The sequence below is a fragment of the Phyllostomus hastatus genome, unplaced genomic scaffold (assembly GCF_019186645.2).
Source record: "Phyllostomus hastatus isolate PE091 unplaced genomic scaffold, TTU_PhHast_1.1 phas_scaffold_501, whole genome shotgun sequence".
Taxonomy (NCBI): domain Eukaryota; kingdom Metazoa; phylum Chordata; class Mammalia; order Chiroptera; family Phyllostomidae; genus Phyllostomus; species Phyllostomus hastatus.
In genome coordinates, this window is record NW_025334033.1 from 1,807,326 (window position 1) to 1,827,071 (window position 19,746).

A 19,746-nucleotide genomic window follows, 5' to 3' on the forward strand; every position below is an offset into this window, starting at 1 on the left:
GGCCTGCGAGCATGGCAGGGCAGCCACCAGTCCTGCAGGCTCAGGTGCACACTCTTCCCGAGGCTTTGGGTGTGAGTGCAGAGCCTTCCATGCCACTGTGGGAATGCTGCTGGGCTGGGCAGGGTTAGGGGCACAGGAGGCTGAGGTGGCTGCTGCAGAGAATTCCCCAAACAGCCACTGAGTGCCTCTTTTGTCTCTTTTTCTTTTTGAAAGAATTCCTCTTACTCAAGCCTGACATTCCAAGCAAGTGCCTGGCCTCTCACATAGCCCAACTCTCCAACCAGACTGGGGATTATCCGGGTCAGGGTCCATCACAGCCCAACTTTCCCCAGCCAGGGTCCACAGTCTCAGTGGGTGCACACAGAACCCATGTGTTTGCCACTGTGTCCTTATTGCCTCCTTGAGACTTCAAGCTTCCAGGTCTTTCCTGGTGCTGCTCAAACCTTGTTTGGCAGGGGAGGGAGCTGTTGACCTGGCTTTCTCCCAAGAATCCTGAGGAAGACCCAGCAGGCTCCAGGCCTGGGGATGCACCCACCGTGATCCCTGTGCTGGTCCCAGGGACCTTATTGTCCTGAAGTGCTCTCCTTACCATCTGATTTTTCAATGTTCTTTACAATTTTTGGTCTGCAACCTTCATATATGCTGGGATACTATTGGCTGTTCACTCTGTTCCTCAGAAGATCAGCTAGGTGTTTCACCATGCACAGGGGGAAGTGGACTCCACAACCACCTATCTTGCTGCCATCTTCTAATCTCCCCCCACCATATAATTTTTTTAAAAAGCTGTAAGGACAAGTCAAATTTAACTTATGTAACTCAAAGCAGATGGATGTACATTGGATCATCTGAACATCTCATTCCTTCTTATTGCAACTGTCACACACCCTTAGGGAGTCCTTGGACACTAGCCTTGCTGGGGTGAAGTGGACCCTCAGGGGATGTCCAATTTTCTATGAATTTTTAACAATATACCTTCTTTTTAATAATATACCATTGGAAATAACTTGTAGATGATATGAGTGAAAAGAAATAAATGATATTTCTCCAAAGAGGACATGCAGATGGACAGCAGACATAGGAAAAGATACTCAACATCACTAATCATCAGAGAATGCAAATTAAAACCACAATGGCATATTACCTCACACTTGTCAGAATGGCTATTATCAATAAATCAACAAATAACAAATGTTGGTGAGGGTATGGAGAAAAGAGAATACTTGTGCACTATTGGGATTACACATTGGCACAGTCACTGTGGAAAATGGTATGAAGTTCCTCAAAAATTTAAAAATGGAACTGCCTTATGACCCAGGGTTCCCACTTCTGAGAATATAGTAAAAAAAAAACCCAAAACATGAATTCAAAAACTACCAGTATATGTTCCTCTATCTCCATTGCAGCATTATTTACAATAGCCAGGCTACAGAGGCAACCTAAGTGACCATGAATAGATAGCCATGTCAGTGTGGCTGTTTGTTGCAGTGTTGTGCCATAAGCCCAAACACTATGGGTTTGATTCCCAGTCAGGGCACATACATAGTTTAAGAGTTTAAACTCAGGTCAGGTACCTACAGGAGGCAACCAATCAACGTTTCTTTCTCACGTAGACATTCCTCTTTCTCTTTCTCTCTGTCTCTCTCTACAATGAAAAAAAATGTGTTTTGGTAAGGAATAAAATAAAAATAATTTAAAAATTAGACAAGTGTATAAAAAAGATGCTGTAGGAAATCCGACCAAGATAGAGGCATAGGTAGACACACTGTGCCTCCTCACACAACCAAGATATGGACAACAACAATTTAGAAACAGAATAATGACCAGAACTGACAGAAAATTGAACTGTATGGAAGTTGGACAACCAAGGAGTTAAAATAGGCACGTTCATCCAGACTGGTAGGAGGGGCAGAGTTGGGCAACCGGTTGTGGGTTGCAGCATGGAGAGCAGAGAGCATTGGGACCAGGTGCATAAGGCATCTGGGATGCCCAAGACCAAAGCAGGCAGACCCTGGGCACGCACACAGCAGCTGGCAGACCCCGGCCTAGGGGTGGCAAACAACAAACCTATCAAGGAGGCGACTGTGAAGGAAGGCATTGTGCACAACTCAGCATCCCAATGCTGGGAAATAGAGCCTTGGGACACTGATTGAAAACACCTGTGGCATTTGAGGCTCAGGGAGAGACTCCGAGCCTCACAAGATAGGTTGTTGGAAAGTCCCACAAGGTGCACAAGCCCACCCACATGGGAATTGCTACCAGAGAAGCCCAGTTTGCTCAGGGAAAGAGGTGGAAGGGACTGAGGTTCAACAGAGAGCAGAGCAAGCGCCATTGTTCCCTCTCTGACCCCGCCCCCACATACAGCATCACAACCCAGCACCTGGGTTGTCACACCCTGGGGAACACCTAAGGGTCTGCCTCTGATACGTAACAGGTGTGACCAGACCAAAGAGGAAAAAAAAAGATGGCTCAAACAGAAGAACAAATGAAATCCCCAGAGCCAGTACATTTAAGTGACCAAGAGATAGCCAACCTATCAAATGCACAGTTCAAAGCACTGGTGATCAGGATGCTCACAGAATTGGTTGATTTTGGTCACAAATTAGATGAAAAAATGAAGGCTACACTAAGTGAAATGAAGGAAAATGCACAGGGAACCAATAGTGATGGGAAGGAAACTGGGACTCAAATCAATGGGGTGGACCAGAAAGAAGAAAGAAACAACCAAACAGAAAAGAATGAAGAAACAAGAATTCAAAAAAATGAGGAGAGGCTTAGGGACCTCCAGGACATCTTTATATATTTCAACATCTAAATTATAGGGGTGCCAGAAGGAGAAGAGGAAGAGCAACAGATTGAAAACTTATTTGAACAAATAATAAAGCAGAACTTCCCCATTCTGGTAAAGGAAATAGACTTCCAGGAAGTCCAGGAAGCTCAGAGAGTCCCAAAGAAGTTGCACCCAGGAAATAACACACCAAGGCACATCATAATTACATTAGCCAAGGTGAATATGAAGGAGAGAATCCTAGAAGCAGCAAGAGATAAGGGGACAGTAACCTACAAAGGAGTTCCCATCAGACTGTCAGCTCATTTCTCAAAAGAGACCTTATAGGCAAGAAAGGGCTGGAAAGAAGAATTCCAAGTCATGAAAGGCAAGGACCTACATCGAAGATTACTCTCTTTAGCAAAGCTTTCATTTAGAATAGAAGGGCAGATAAAAATGCTTCTCAGATAAGGTCAAGTTAAAGGATTTCATCATCACCAAGCCCTCATTTTGTGAAATGTTAAAGGGACTTATCTAAGAAAAGAAAATAAAAAAACATGAATAGTAAAATGACCGCAAACTTACAATGATTAACAACCACACCTAAAACTAAAACAAAAACAATCTAAGCAAACAACTAGAACAGGAACAGACCCACAGAAATGGAGATCACATGGAGGGTTAGCAACAAGGGAATAGGAGGAGGAGAGAATAGGAAAAGGTACAGAGAATAAGTAGCATAGATGGTAGGTAGAAAATAGACAGGGGGAGGGCAAGAATTGTATGGGAAATGTAGAAGCTAAAGAACTTATGACACATGGACATGCACCAAAGGGGAGGAATGTGGGTAGGAGAGGGTGTGCAGGATGTAGGGGAATGAAGGGGGGTAATGGAACAACTGTATTAGCATAATCAATAAAATATATTTTTAAAAAGGGCTATAGCAAAAATACAATAGAATATTACCCAGCCATAAAAAAAGAATGAAATCTTACTATTTGCAACATCATGGATGAAACCAGAGGTATTGTGCTAAATGAAATAGGTCAGTCAAAGAAGCAAATACCACATGATTTCACTCCTATATAAAATCTAAAAAACATAAATGAAGAAAAAAATGGAAATAGACTCACAGATATAGAGAACAGACTGATCGTTGCCAGAGAAGAGTGTGAGAGAACTGGGTAAAAAAGATGAAAGGATTGAAAAGTACAGATGGGTAGTTGTTGGGAACCACCCTGCCTGGTTTCAGAAGCTGTAACCCTCCATGGCTAAGGCTGAGCACAACGACCTTGGGACCATAAGCCACTGAAAATACAAAGCTTATCCTCCTGGAAAAACTTTGCCCCCCCTGCCCCCTTTATTTCTCTCTGCTTGGCCCCAGGTAGATGACTGGTTAGCCAATGATGGGTTAGATTCCTTAAGGGAGGGATAACCTAAGACAGGGGTGGTCATGATGGGGCCATGAGGGAAGTACTTGGGGGACTACAGGAAAGAGGTTGATGAACTCTCACCCCTCAGCTTTGACATAGCTTGAGTCCTCATTCTGCCTGTAAAAAGTCTCCTAATCTCTTGGCTACCCACATCCCCCACCTGACATAAGCCTGAAATGATGCCAGAGTCCAATGCAGTCCTATGCTGGAAAGGGTAGGTTTCTGGGGCAATCAGGCCTAAGAATGTAGATAACTGTTTGATCATTACTGCCTAACAATGATTGATGAGCTATACGCCCTGTATTCCTAGGCAAATTAAACCCAATAAAAGCCCATTGAAGAAAAGACTCCAGGCCCTTCCCCTTTGAGAGATTGGCCACCTTTCCTTCCCAAGAAGATCATGTCTTGGTAGACTTATTCTCATTGGTGGCAGACAGGGCTGCTCTGTGGGCAGAACCCTTGCGCCCCACAATACTTACAAAATAGTCATGGGGATGTAAAGTATTGCATAGGAAATATAGTCAATAATATTGCAATAACTGTATATGGTGCCAGTTGGGTGCTAGACATACACCAGAGGAATACTTTGTAAAGTATGCACATATATATGGTTGTCTGATCACTATGCTGTACCATGAAACTAATACAAAATAATATTGATTGCAAACTGTAGTTGAAAAATAAAATTTTAAGAAATCAGTAGATCAGTGAATTTAAAAACTGTAGTACATTTACACGATGGAATATTACACAGAATAAAGAAAGAAGGAATTCCTACCTTTTGCAACAGCATGGATGGACCTGGAGACTATCGTGCTGAGTAAAATAAGCCAGTTGGTGAAAGACAAATAAAGTGATCTGACTTATAAGAGGATTCTAATGAACAAAAACAAACTAGTGGGAAAATAGAACCACAGGCATAGATTCACAGAATGGACTGACAGCGGTAAGGGGAGAAGGGAGGGGGAACTGCTTGAAATAAAGGGAAGGGAATAGTCAGGGAACCCATGGATATGGACAATGGGGTGGGGATTGACTATGGAAGTAGGGGCAGGCTGGGCAGAGAGGGGAAAATGGTGGAAATAATTAGAATAACTGAAAAACATACAAATAAAAAAGAAAGGTGTAAGCAAGGCACACATAAAAAAATAAAAATAAAAATCACATTGTTTTGTAAGTGTTAAAAAAAGAAATAACCCTCCCCAACAGCATGGATGGAACTGGAGACCATTATGCTAAGTGACATAAGCCAGGTGGTGAAAAACAAATACCATGTGATCTTACCTATAAGTGGAACCTAATCAACAAAACAAGCAATCAAGCAAAATATAACCAGAAACATTGAAATAAAGAACAAACTAACAGTAACCACAGGGGAGAGGGGAGAAGGATAGTGGAGCAAAGTAGGGGAAGGCCCATTAAAGAACAAGTATGAAGTACACATAGACGAAGCCAAAAGAAGTAGGTTTGAGGGTGGGAGGTGGGGATGGATGGGATGAAGGGCCATCTTTGTTTGAAAATGGAGACAACTGTACTTGAACAACAATAAAAATTAAACAAATAAAAATTAAAAGTTTGTGAAAAAAACTTCAAAAAATACATAAGTCATAGAAAATAAAAAGTGATGAAAAATAAACTAAAATATTTCAACAGGTAAATAGAAAAAGTATGATAGAAATGAAGATTACTAAAAGTAGAAAATTTGGGGGCTTAAATGTACTCAGCAAAGTGAAATAGAAAATCAAATAGTTTCTTTAATTTTGTTTCTACAGGTCTTTTTTATTCCACATGTAAATGGAACCATAGGGTATTTGTTGTTCTCCTTTTGACTTAGTTCACTTAGCACTGTACTCTTAAGGTTCATCCATGTTATCATCACAAATTGCAAGATTTCATTTTATAGTACACCTGAAACTCATGTAAGAAAGAAGAACAAAGAATTGAAAAGACAACACCTGTCAAGATTGTGTCATAGGTAAACATGGCTTGCCTCCTCACACAACCACAAAAAAAATTAAAACTTAGTTGTAGAACAACCATCACTCAGAACTGGCAGAAATGGAAGTCTGACAACTATAGAATAAGAGAAACCCCAACCATTAGTCTGGTAGGACGGGTGCAGATGTGGAACAGGCTGGGCCCACATACACATGTGGTGCATAAAAATTCAGGAGGGATAGCTTGGGAGCAAGGAGCCCAAGTACCACACCAGGCCCATCAGCCAAGTGTACCGGTTTCAGAAAGATAAATCTCCATAATTTCTAACTGCAAAAACCATTAGGGATTGAGTCAGTGGAAGAACCTATGTGCCTCAATGTTCATAGCAGCATTATTTACAATAGCCAAGTGCTGAAAATAATAGCAGAAGTGCCCCTTAGTAACTGGATCAAAAGCTGTGGTACATTTACACAATGGAACACTGTGCAGGAGAAAGAAAGGAGGTCCTACCCTTCCCAACAGCATGGATGGAAGTAGAAAACATTATGCTAAGTGAAATAAGCCAGGAGGTGAAAAACAAATACTACAGGATCACATCTACAAGTGGAACCTAATCAACAAAATAAATAACTGAGCAAATAGAGCCAGAGCCTTACAAATAAAGAACCAACTGACAGTGACAAGAGGAGTGAGGGGAAGGGGATATAAGGAGGAAGAATGGAAGGCTCAAGCCAAGGGATATTTTTAAAGGACCCATAGACAAAGGCAATAGGGGAGGGGAGAGGATTGAATGTGGGAGGAGGGTGGTCAGGGCAGAGGAGAGCAATGGGGATAAAAGGGGGCAACTCTAATTGAACAACAATTAAATATACAAACAAACAAGTAGATAAGTAAATAAATAAATAAATAAATAAATGTTTCTGCAAATTCTAGCATCTTGCTAATCTTACACTTGCCATCTGTTGATTATCTTTTCTTTTGGGAATTTGTCATATTTTTGTGATTCTTTTATGTCAATTAATTTTAGATTTTATCTTGGACATTTTTAAATTATTTTGTGAAACTCTAGGTTTACAAAATACCTAATGTTAAAATTCTCTGGAAAATTGTGTTGTTCTCTTTTTGTAGGCAATAATTTACATTCATATAAGTTCTGTTGCAGCTTCTGTTGGTAGTAGTTTCAACGTCAGTTGTGTTTTTACAGACTTTTCTCTGTTGCTCCGAGTCTGCCCCACATGTGACACTCATTGGTACGTAAGTTTTCCAAGGTGTTGCTATGTTGCTCTGGGTCTGTCCCATTCATACACAGCTCAGGAACCAGCCCTGGGTTTGTGATGATGGTGCATACACCAGACTAGGTGATTTTCTCCAGCTCTCTCTCTAAGAATATTCACTCACTCTTCATCTCGCAGGGCCCTTTTTCATCATCATTCACCTGCAAATATGTGATTTCTCTTGGAGTTTTAGCTGCCTGAATTATGCAGAGTTGCAGCTCCATAAAATGGTTCTGTCCCAACAGTAATGTAGCAAGAAACAAGAGGTAGGAAACATATATGGGAATTTCCTTCGCACTCTCAGACCACAAGGGTCCTCTCTCAGGTCCTTTCTCCATAAATAATTGGGCCCCCAAAAGAGTTTTAGCTATCTGCTCCACTGTCATAGCTCTGACACAATAGTTACACTAGGATTTGGCAAAGAGAGGAAAAAGGTAAAAGAAAAAGATCTTTTAAATATTTATATATATATTATATTTTATATATTATTTTATATATTATAATATATTATATATATTTACATATATTATATTTATATATATTCCACACTTTCCAGCTTTCTGGGACCACTTTTCCCAGTAGTGTGGGCAGAAGTCCTGATTGTCTCTAAGAATTTTTTTTCTGCCTGTATCATGGCAACCATAGCTTTGCATGTGGGATCTGTTCTCAGAAAAGGCCAAGAGAGAAAAAAAGGGAAAATATTTTCTTGAAAATAACCATCACCTGCATGTGCATTGTTTCTTCAAGTTTGATTCCCTTCTATAATATGCCAGTGCATTTGTTATCTTTATTTTTTTTACTTTGGTAGTTTTCACTAATATATGATTTTTCAAGATTGTTTAGATGTAATTAAAGAGGGAAACAAGCTTCATTGGGCTTATGACATTTCGTCAGCACTGGAAATCTCACACTTGCTTTTTCACAAAACACTACAAAAGCTTCTGTAAGTTTGTGATACAAATATTTGATTCATATCTCTCTCTGTCTATAATTATTCCAGCCACACATTTTGGATGCTTCCATGTAGTCCTAAAAACAATTTCAGATATATGGGAAGCACAATTCCACATATATAGGAGAGAAAAATAATAATTTGATGGACAGATGAATGAAAGAATAAAACACTAGATCCTGAATATGCACATGTATGTCAAGGAAACCAGTGGGTGTCATCAGTTTTGGCTTTTCAAAGTTCTTCCCAGAAGGGTTTACATCACAAATAGAAAAAGATATTGAGTGATCATGGTCACTTATAAGACAATGAACAGCAAGAAAGGGAGCAGAAAGGCAGAACAGAATGAAACAAGAGATTACTAACCCTCTAATCTAAAATCAGGTTGTTCATACCTATTTGAAGTATCTGAAGAGAAAACTCTTCTGTTCAACAAAATAACTATGTTTTCTAAACCATAAAGAGAAAGTGCATACTTATAATGGGCTTGAATAACTTGAATGAGATATGAATGTTTTCCAAATTACAAAAAGAGTAAAAGAAGGGGCATTATGGTTCAAAAGTGGTGACTATCAGTTGCAAGTGAATATTTAGCCCCTCGGTTGCCTCTACAGAAAGATTATGAGAAAATGTATTGGTAAATTGAAAGACAATAATAACACAAAAATCTTCAGAAAAACAAAAAGCAAAGAAACCAACAAGGAAGAAATTACTATAATTAGTACGTATATGTGCAACCCCATCTGAATCAACATGACTTTTGAATTAAAGTTTCATTTCTTTAAATATTCATTATTCTTAGGGAATAAGAGCATTCATAAAGAGTCTGCTTATACAAGCCAATTACTGATACATTACAAAGACAACTCTAAAATCCCAGATACTGGCTACGTGATGATAATGACCTTATAACATTATCTATGAAATCTTTCTAACAATCACTAATTGTCTGAAAGATCTCTTTATTGCTGCCTTCATCTCCTTATTCCTAAATGTGTAGATGACTGGATTTAAAAAGGGAGTGAGCACAGCATCAGACAGTGCAAGAAACTTGTCCATCTGTGAATTGGGGTGTGGCCATGTATAGATAAACATGATTGGGCCAAAGGCCAAAAGGACCACAGTGATGTGAGCTGATAAAGTGGACAGAGTTTTGGGTGAACCACCTGAGGAATGTTTCCAAACAGTAAACAGGATGAAACTGTAGCCAATGATAAGTGCAAAGAAAGAGACAACACAAATTAACCCATTGTTGGCAATGACTATGAACTGCAATCTGTAGGTGTCTGTACAGGCCAGTCTGAGGAGCCGAGGAAGGTCACAGTAAAAGCTGTCCAGTATATTAGGACCACAGAAAGGCAAGTTAACAATAAGTGCTAGTTGAAACAATGAGTGACTGATGCCAAATGCCCAGGCAGCAGCCATAAACAAAATGCACATCCGTGGGCTCATAATGGTCAGGTAGTGGAGAGGCTTGCAAATGGCCACATATCTGTCAAAAGCCATGGCGATGAGCAACATTATCTCCGTAACACCAAGGAAGTGGATGAAGAAGATCTGAGCAATACATCCTCTAAAAGAGATGACTTTACGCTTTCTGAAGAGGTCATAAATCATCTTGGGGCCGCAAACAGAGCAGACTCCCAAGTCAATGAAGGAGAGACTGGCCAGTAGAAAGTACATGGGGGTGTGTAAATGAGGATCAGTGGTCACAGAAAACATAATGAGGATGTTCCCAGTCATGCTTGCCACATAGAGCACAGAGGAAAACACCAGGAGGACAAGCTGGATTTCCCATGAACGGGTGAGTCCCAGAAACACAAACTCAGACACAACTGAGTGATTTCCCCCTTCCATTTATCCACCCACTGGGCTGTGGCTGAAATTATGCCCACCACGAAAATAAGAAAGAAATGATGATTATTCTGAATGATAGTGGTATTAATTATTTGTGTTGCCCTATTCACCCTAACAATGAAAACTATCTGGTTATCCAATTCTTCACACTTGCAAGATGATGATGATGGTGGTGGTGGTGGTGGTGGTGGTGATGTAAACATAAGTGAAGAGATCATATCATGATTGTAACTAGCAGCATAATCTCTTATGGACTAAAATTATAGGGGAATTAGGCAAGTACCTGCAGCAAGAAACAGAACATACAAGCAAGAAAGTATACTTACTTGCAAAGGGAGGGAGACAGTTAGTTGAAATCAATTCATTTCATTACCTCCAAAGGGAAATTAGATTATTATGCATATTACATCTTACCCTGCTTTCCATAAAAAAAAAAATTTCACCTCCCTTTCATGGCCATTTTTTATATTCTTCTCTCCATACAATAGCACAGGGTTGGGGGAGAACTGTTGCTATTCAGTAGATCATTCTCTAGGAATAAGAGTTTCTAAAACATGAGATGGGACTGAATTAAGAAGAAACAAATGATAGGATAGGATGCAGACTGAGTTTGAGATCAATGAAACTAGGCAATATTCACATCAGAACTAGGCAGGTGTAGTCAAAGAGGAAGTATATGGGCCTTATTGAAGATAGAATTTCATTCTTTTTCAAGTCAGATTAGGTTCACTTCTCTTCCAAATATTCCAATGTTTTTTCATTGTGGAAAAAATACATGATATAATAATTACTGTATTAACCTTTTTTAAGCATCTACTGCAGTAGTATGCAGTATTTTGACACTGTTGTGGAAAGATCTTCAGAATGTTTCCATTTTGCAGCTCTGACACTTTATACCCATTAAACAACAACATCCTCTACCCATCCCCCAGCCCTTGGTAATCACCAGTCTACTTTGTTTCTATAAATTTTCCTTTTTTAGATATCTCATATAAGTGGGATCATGGTGTATTTGTCTTTCTGTGATTTGTTTATTTCACTTACCATACTATCCTTAATGTTCACCCACTGAAGCTTACCATTTTTTAAAGTTCTACCAAAATTGTACAGAGCATTCTACTGGCCACACTATTCAATAATTCTCTGGAGGCTACACTTGGCCCTGAAAGGCTTTTACCCAAGACTAGGATATAGAAAAATATTTGGGAATTTACCCTACTTTCTGTTACAGCATATGCCTATATTGCCACAGAGAATGTTAAATACATCTGCAAACAGCTTCTATGCATTCACATATATTAAGGTGCCTATGACCAGCACTTGAAAACATTGAAATATTAAGTTTTGCTTCACCAGGGCCTCTGCCTCACCCACCTACTCCCTTTTCCAGTTCAGTAGTGCCTCCATCCTTTTAAGGTATTCAGTCCTTCCCTTTACTGTGATCTGCTCTCATATTTGAACCACCTTGGTTATTGATCTGAAATTCATGTATGTATTTGTACCTTCAAGGTCACTTGTACTTTTAAGCTGCAGCCCATTTCGAAATCAAAGGAATGTCAAATAACAATATAAGGGAGCAAAACAGAACTTTCTCCTTAGCTTGATCACGTGCACCTAAAGTTGATACTGAAAGGTTGTTGCCTTTTTAGTTTGGAGTATGTTTGTGTATGGAAGGGGAGCAGATGATGGGGTGGAGATGATTGCATTTCTCCGTGTCCAAATACCCAACATAGTCAATTCCATGTAGAGGGTGAACCCTGAACACAACTCCTGAAGTTTTATTCCCTTAGAATGTGCTAGAATGCAGAACAACAGGTTTACTGACATTCTTCTTCTTTTGCACAGTCAGCTCCAGAAAACTAAAGAATCTTTTCACCAAAAAATGCATGTCAAGTTGATGTTCTCATGTATCCTAAAATACCCTTCTGCCCCCAAACTTCCAGAAGTTCTCACTATGACCTGACCCCAATTCTGACTCACCACTACTGAGCCGAGTCTCTCCATACAAAACAAAATCAAATCACTTTACTCTCAACTTCTCAGCCTACAACCCTGTGTTCAGAGGCACATTTCTTTAGTCTCATGTTCTTCAGTCATCAGAAATCTGTCAGTCTGAGCTGGGGAACAGGAAACCACCTATGCTCTTCATCATGGGAGGCATAGATATGCTGAAGAGGACTGGGAGGTAAAAAAAAAAAAAAAAAAGCATGGGTGAGTGATTGGGGGTACTGGGAGAGGGCCAGAGACATCCAGCAACTGATGAAAAACGTGGAGAATTTTCTGGGGGGAAATAAGCACCCAATAGAATCATATCAACACTTCAAATTAAGAAGAGCCTGGTCCAAATTGAACATTATTTAGATGAAAAATCTGGGACTCATTAACATAAGCTGAATTACTCATAGTCACACTAGTGCCAGAACTGGGGACCACAGCCCAGGTCTCTGGATTCCTGGTACATAAATTACAGATCCTGTAGAAAACAACTTAAGAAAGAAGAGTAAAAATCAAACTTAAAAATGTGATTTTTGTTAGGAGAATTCAAGAGTTAAAGATTGGCTTCAGTCATAATTGATAAGCTTAATGATTAATGCATAGGGAAAGCTGTTTTTCCAGGAACTGGAATGCCTGACCATGTGACTCCAAGAGATCCAGAAGCAATTCATCCTTTGTGCCCCAGGAGGTCTTCAAGCTATGGAGATGATATCGGCACCATTGTGCATCAGGGATGGAACCCCAGTGATATAGATAAAGAATTGTTGATCAACAGATAAAGATGTACTAGGAAAATCATGGCTGTACTGCAACTCTATCCAATTAACTGTTTTTCCAAATCCTTACCTACCCTTTCTTCTTATGAAATGGACAGCTCCAGATGAGATGTTCAGATGGATTTTAAGGGTACATAGCCCACCATCTTCTCATGTTGCCAACATCTGCATAAACTGAACACTTATAAAGGTGATATCCCTGTCTCTTCTTATTGGTTCTGGTAGTGATAGGCAGCACGAATGCCAATTTTTCGAGTTTCAATTTCTTAAAACTGACACTAAATACCAGCAATTATAAAAACTACATATTATTAGCACTAAATTATTCGGTATGACAACTTAACTAAATACAACAACAAAACAAATGAGCAATTAAATGTTAGAAAACTGTAAACTGTACACAGAAACAAAAATATTCATTACCACCATACTTTAAATGTTCACTCTTCTTATTTTGGTGTTTATTTGGAAGCATATAACAATGGGAAATTTGAGGGACTGTTTGTTATTTCACCATCATTTCTGCTTTTCTATATTTTACTCTCCTCAAAAGTCAATAAAGTTTCTCAATTATGTTATAAAGCTTTTTGACATTTTCAGTTCATAATGGTCAAAAGGTGTTTTTCTGTCTAACTTCTATAAGTCACAAACTCAATAAATCATTGTAAAGACATAAAATATGCACATAATAGCTACAATAAAAGGGAAGTATACAATATATACAATGTAAACAATAGAAAAAATTACTTCTTGAATGTGTGAGAAAAAAGCAATAAATCTTCAAAGAAATGACAAGTATCCTCTAGAGAGGTAAGGGATTTCAGAAAGAGGATGGAATGAGATCTATTCTTTTAAATATGAGTGATAAATACCTTGATCTGTAATGAGTAGTCTTCTGCTATTAACATAATGGTTGAATATTTTCATTTGTATATCATCCAGAGTTTATAACTAGGTGGAAAGTTAGAATTTCATCCTGAAATTCTCCTTTCAGAATGAGAGGAGAATCCAATGCTCTCCTTTCACCAGCAGCTTTTCAAGGAGATTCCACATGCAGAGAAGAATATTTCTCATCTCAAAATTGATAGTAATCATAATGAATAATCTCTATCCAGAGGCACCCCACCCTCCATAACATACATCTTGCTTAGAGATAGGAGGACACTTTCCTCTGCAAAACTACATCCAACACTCAACTCATTTTCATGAAGCTTGTCAATATTCTGAGGTAGAAAGGATAAGGATAAGAAAAAGTGGAAAGAGAATATAAAAAGGAAAAATACACCAGGAAAAGAAAAATTAGAAGAGATATGCACTATGATACTAAAAAGAAGAGTAAAAAATGAGGCACACAAGGACAGAAGACAAAGTTCAGAAGGGTTCAGATAAAACTAAGTAGGAGGATCCAGCTCCCATGTCTAGTGATTTGTTCAAATAGGTAAACTCCTTCAGTAACTGCCCAGCCAGGATCACACAATTTCTGTGGATAGTAATGAATGGAAAAATTGCTTTTGAAAATGCAGTAAAAATGTAAAGGTAAATACATTATTGCTGTTGCTCTCATTTCAGAAGACTACAGTAGAGCTCTGAGTAGCTTGAGCTTTGAAGTATATCAGGCTTATTTTAAAATCCAGACTCTACTACTTACTTTCTATATGAGCATGAGAAATTTCCTGAACCTCCCAGAGCCTCAGTTTCCTCATTCATGAAAGGAAATAACACCTCCCTTGCAGGGTGTGATGGGAACTAGGTGACATGATAAGTGTAACTCATACCTAATGCAGTACCTACCACAATGTGGAGCACAATAAATGGTACCTGGTACATGGGAAGGACCAGCCAGCTGTATGTCCCAGTTTTCAATTCCAAGTATTAAAAAGTTTTTAATTCAGAATCCATTATTCTAAGATGATTAAGTGGTGCTGCTTTTAAGTTAGGTTTTCATGTCTGTGCTGGTGTCCAGTGGCTTGAAAGTCTTCATTAGGAATATTTCCATAGAATTATTTTGCTGCTCAGTAAAGATTCTGTTCAGGGCTTCCTTTGCAAGAAGTCTGTGCTCTGAAACATAGTTATACTGTGTCATTTCCCCAATTGCCCCTCTCCCTGCAGCCAAAGCCACAGATTAACTCTCAAAAAAAAACTATTTTGATGCATTTCCTGACCAACTCAGATAACACTGGTCATTTGAAACTTTTGCAGAAGCAGGGGAGGGTTGCCCATGGAATTTCCAAAGAAGGCAAATTCTCATATACATGGCTCTCAGTAAATAAGACATTTGCAAAAAACAAAAATTCACTTCAAAACTACCATCTTTTTTCAAGATCTACTTAATATTTTTAGCCATAGCTTTTCCTAACCCTGGACAAATGTAAAACACATTGACAGTTTATACATGTCAAATAGTCAATTATGGAGACAGCTGGTAACTCAGCCTAATGTAGTCTTAGTTCTGTTTATTCCTGTTCTGCCATGCCTTCTTATTTATTTTACTAATTAACATGTATTTACTGAGTATCTCTTCTGTGTTAGTTGCTTAGAAAGACATTGCATATCTAACATGGTCAGTCAATATCCAACAAGTACAGTAAAATGAGTGCCACAGACAGGAATACCTGAGCAAAGTGGAAGAAGCAAACTACAAATCTGGTGATCAGAGAAGCCAAATGGTAAATGTGGCACTGAGAAGAGCTATTGTAATATTTATAGATAAATTTAGAAGAATCATATCAAACAGATGATAATATGAGAAATGACAAGTAAGTCTAAGATACTCTGGGATAATGGTGAGAAGTGCAAGTTGCCTGGAGAATGGAAACTCTTTAAAAGAACAGTGGAAAATATGAGGAGAAAAAAAGCTGAAACTCACTTTTTTCAAAGAAACCTGACCTCAGCCTCTAACTTAAGATAACTGAGCATTGTTTCAAAAAAAAAAAGGAAGCAAAGACTTGGGAGCAAGGCATCGACGAGACCCATGCTTAAGGAATGTGACTTATTTCAGTGCCATGGATAAACTGGAAAGAAGGGGCAAAAAAGAGAAGCCCCACTGAGACACTGCTGTAATCAAATGGATCTGACCAGAGAAAATCTTTACCGACTTACCCAAACCATCTCTATCCTTAGAACAGAGAAATGTTGCTTTCTGATTTTCTCACTATCTTCATTCCCCTCACCTGCCAGGTTTGCCAAGGGGACCAAGACATCATTGTTGCTAACATTCATTATTAGTCCCCCCAAAACTCAACCAGATCCTACTCAGTGTCATTGCAGACACACACACAAATAGCTGTGTGAAACAGTGTCACAGTAAGAAAGGAAGGTAATTACAGTCCCTGGGGACAATGACCAAGTGATGCTTCAGAGATGCTGGGTTGCCAAACTGAGAATACTTGACCTGGAGAGTCATTGCCTATGACCATTTTGGTTTTCCCAGTGTAACTAAGGAGGAAGGCTGTTAATGAGAGGAAATAAGAGGTTTGTCATTTCCTCTTGAAAAAGAGGCTTTCTGCCACATTCTAGAACTCTTTTTATTATATAGTTACTGAAATGCACTCCACAACAAAATTTAAAGTAATTTTAGAAATCATTTTATGATGACTTCAATAGTACATATTCATCATTTGAAAATACAGAAAAGTATTTTTAAAAACTTGACAATATTTTTTAATTTTCTTTAAAAATAAAAAGTATTTTAAAGTGTGAAAATATTGTGATTTTGGAAATCAATCATTTTGCATACATATTATTTGACTGAATGCTCAAAACAGCAATGAAGAGTATTGTTATCACTGCATAATTCCAGTCTATGTACAATATTAAACCAAATTATATGTCTAATAAAAGTAAGTTTTGTCTTTGAAACCAGAATTTAAAAATTCTTTCTTGTTCATCTCTACAGCACACCTCTGTGTCAAAGTACAAAATAATGTTACAATATTGTCCATGTCCATTTATTTTAGAAGCCAAAACCAAAATATCAGACAAGAACAACAGGAAAGAAAACTGACCACCCTATCACTTGTCAAAACAATAGGTACAGAATTCTAGCTTAAGAGGGAAGAAGAGAAAATGTGTCCTTTCCCTTCTAAAGCTAAAGTAACAAAGATGTAGCCAAATCCTTACCTTTTTCATTGTAACCTTTCCTGTGCACTTAAGAACCACTCCAGGTTTTGCCCTCTCTATTCTATCTGTATCATCCACATCTCTCTTTCTATTGTATCTATTTTTACATATCACCTGCTTTTTAAAAAACCCTGTTTCTGTGCACACCAATGAGAAACAAGGGGAAAAGAATACCAAAGAAGTAATAGCTGTCCCTCTCATATGATACAAAGTGATCAAAAAGACACAGACTAAGAAAAAGGCAGGGACTTAGGGCTTGGATACTTATTGGTGGCATTAAAAGGAGTAGGTGAAGTCGAATAGTAAAGAGAGAATTAAGATTGTAGGGAGGTAAAGAATAAAGACAAAGTAGAGAAAACAAAATTACAAATGACAAACAGTTTCAGTAATACAGACAAGGAAGTTTTGGAGGAAAAGTGGGAAAAAAAGGCAATGTGCTACACATAGAAGATGTGCAGAGTGGCAGAAATGTATAAACAGCTGAGATAAAGAAAGCTTCCCAGTAACTGTAAGAAACTTCTTGAAGGTGAGCATCATAAATTTGGACAAACGCCAGCTGGAATACATTTGTGACACCATTCAGGTGTGCTTAGAAACTTAATGAGAATTTCAGAAAAGTACATTTGTTTGACATATGAGCAGAATTGAATATCAAAAGAGACAGAAATCCATGGGCGCTAAAGGTCACATTGAAATTGTTTGACCAAATTACCCTATGGCCAATGCAGCAAGTGAGGTCAAAGATGAGCTGCTAACATGCAGAGAAAATGGGATATGGATCAGAGATTTTCAAAGCAGGGACAATAATGGTCAGCTTATGGTAACCACTCTTTTCCCAAATCTTTGTTCTTCTACCTGGATTCTCATTTCAAACATCAACTTCACCTTCCTTCATGTGCTTTTCTCTACACATTTGCCCTGAAACTTCATTCCTATATAATTTCTGCTTCTGCTCATTTTGTTACATTTTCCTCTCTGGAAGTGAGGAACCTAGAAGACTCTTCTTGGGACAGAGCAGAGCCCAACTGCCCTCCACCCCTCTTGTTCACCACCACCTACCTAACTGGCAACATGGTCAGGGAGTCAGAGAAGTTCCACAACCCAAATTTTTTCTTGTGCATAAGCATTGCCCACATCCTCTCACCCACCCTCTCTAAGACTAGAGGCTATATAAAACACTGCTATTTTGAGGGAGGTGACTAATTAGCTATGGTAGAAGGTGGTGACCAAATGATGTATTAGAGTTCTGGGATTCTTAGAATGAGATCATCGGGCCAAGGGAATAGTCTCATAGGATTTTGAAGAAGGGAAGGGTGTAAAATTTTGTTTTTTACATATTATTTATCTTTATTTTATGATGTGACCCAGGGGAATCTCTAACAAAACGGAAGAGAATGTTTTCTTATATTTAAATTTAAAAAGTCCAAAACTTTCCTACAAAAACAGTTGTAGAACTTAGAAATATTGACATACTTTACTAAGTCTTCTCATCTGTTCAAGGGACCAAACAACAGGTAAGAGAAGCAGCCATGAGTGAAAATGAAAGACTTACAATGATGCTAACCCAGAACAGAAACAGGTTAAAAGACAGACAAGGTGGAAAACAGAGATGACGATGGAGAGATGTGTTCCCAAGCACTTTAATTCCCGGAGAAATATTGAAAACCATTATAAGAATTGCTAGAGTGCCACAAACTTGGAAAACATAAGATAATTTGCCAATATACATTTAGCACAACGACACACAAATAAAAAGTGTGATAAGGTTATTTAATTCAAACTGATGCCCAAAATACAATTTCATTCCATTTTAATGATGAAAATAATAAAATAACATAAAAATCCATTTTAAATAATAAAGCATAAATTAATAGTTATAGACAGAAACCTTCTTCTACACTAGTAATTCAAATATCATAGAGACAGTACAAATCAAAAAAATAGAAAAAAAATGATAATTCCTAAAGGAAGAAAATTAAATGTTCAGTAAATAGATAAAAATTACAAAACTTTGATATAAAAAGTTTGAAGTATATCCTTTCTACATTATAGGAAGGCAAAGTCTCTGAAGTATCACCTAGGAGAATGTTCTTCATTCACCCCATTCTTAAGCATTGATTAAAAACATAATGAGAGACATTGAAATTAAGAACAATCTGACAGTAACCAGAGGGAAGATGGGAGGGGATAATTGGGAGAAGGAAGGAAGGGTTTTCAGGAACAACTATAAAGGACACATGGACAAAAGCAAGAGGAGGTAGAAGTGGGAGAGGGAGGTGGGGATGGCTGGGGTCGGGGGTAGGGAATGCTGGGCGGTAGAGACAGACAACTGTACTTGAACTACAATAAAATATTTTTTAAAAAAGAAAATTTAAAAAAGAAAGTTAAAGTTGGTTTCTCCAGAGATCAATATTAAACCAATTTTATAAGAAAAAAATAACATAATGCTTAAAAATCCAGCCTCTGGTACTAGACTGCCTAGGTTTAAACTCAAGTATATGAGGGGGGACCCACAGAACACAGTATTTTTATTTATTTTTTAACAAATGTGTATTTATTCTTCCATGTTTAAACTTCAGTCACCTTCCAGGTGCTCTCCATATGATGCACTACACCTACCAAGACTTTTTCCACTGCT

The 19,746-nt window shown here is 38.3% G+C and overlaps 1 protein-coding gene across 1 annotated transcript; it reads right to left on the minus strand.

The window, feature by feature from the left end:
• Nucleotides 1-9,279: 9,279 nt before the first annotated feature.
• On the minus strand, nucleotides 9,280-10,218 carry LOC123808605 (olfactory receptor 4F3/4F16/4F29-like). The gene has a single exon (XM_045823371.1). It carries the CDS (start codon nucleotides 10,216-10,218, stop codon nucleotides 9,280-9,282), a length of 939 nt encoding a protein of 312 aa, XP_045679327.1.
• Between the last annotated feature and the right edge of the window lie 9,528 nt (nucleotides 10,219-19,746).

Excerpts from the sequence above, each read along its gene's own strand:
- LOC123808605 (XM_045823371.1), bottom strand. The coding sequence starts at position 10,218 with ATGGAAGGGGGAAATCACTCAGTTGTGTCTGAGTTTGTGTTTCTGGGA.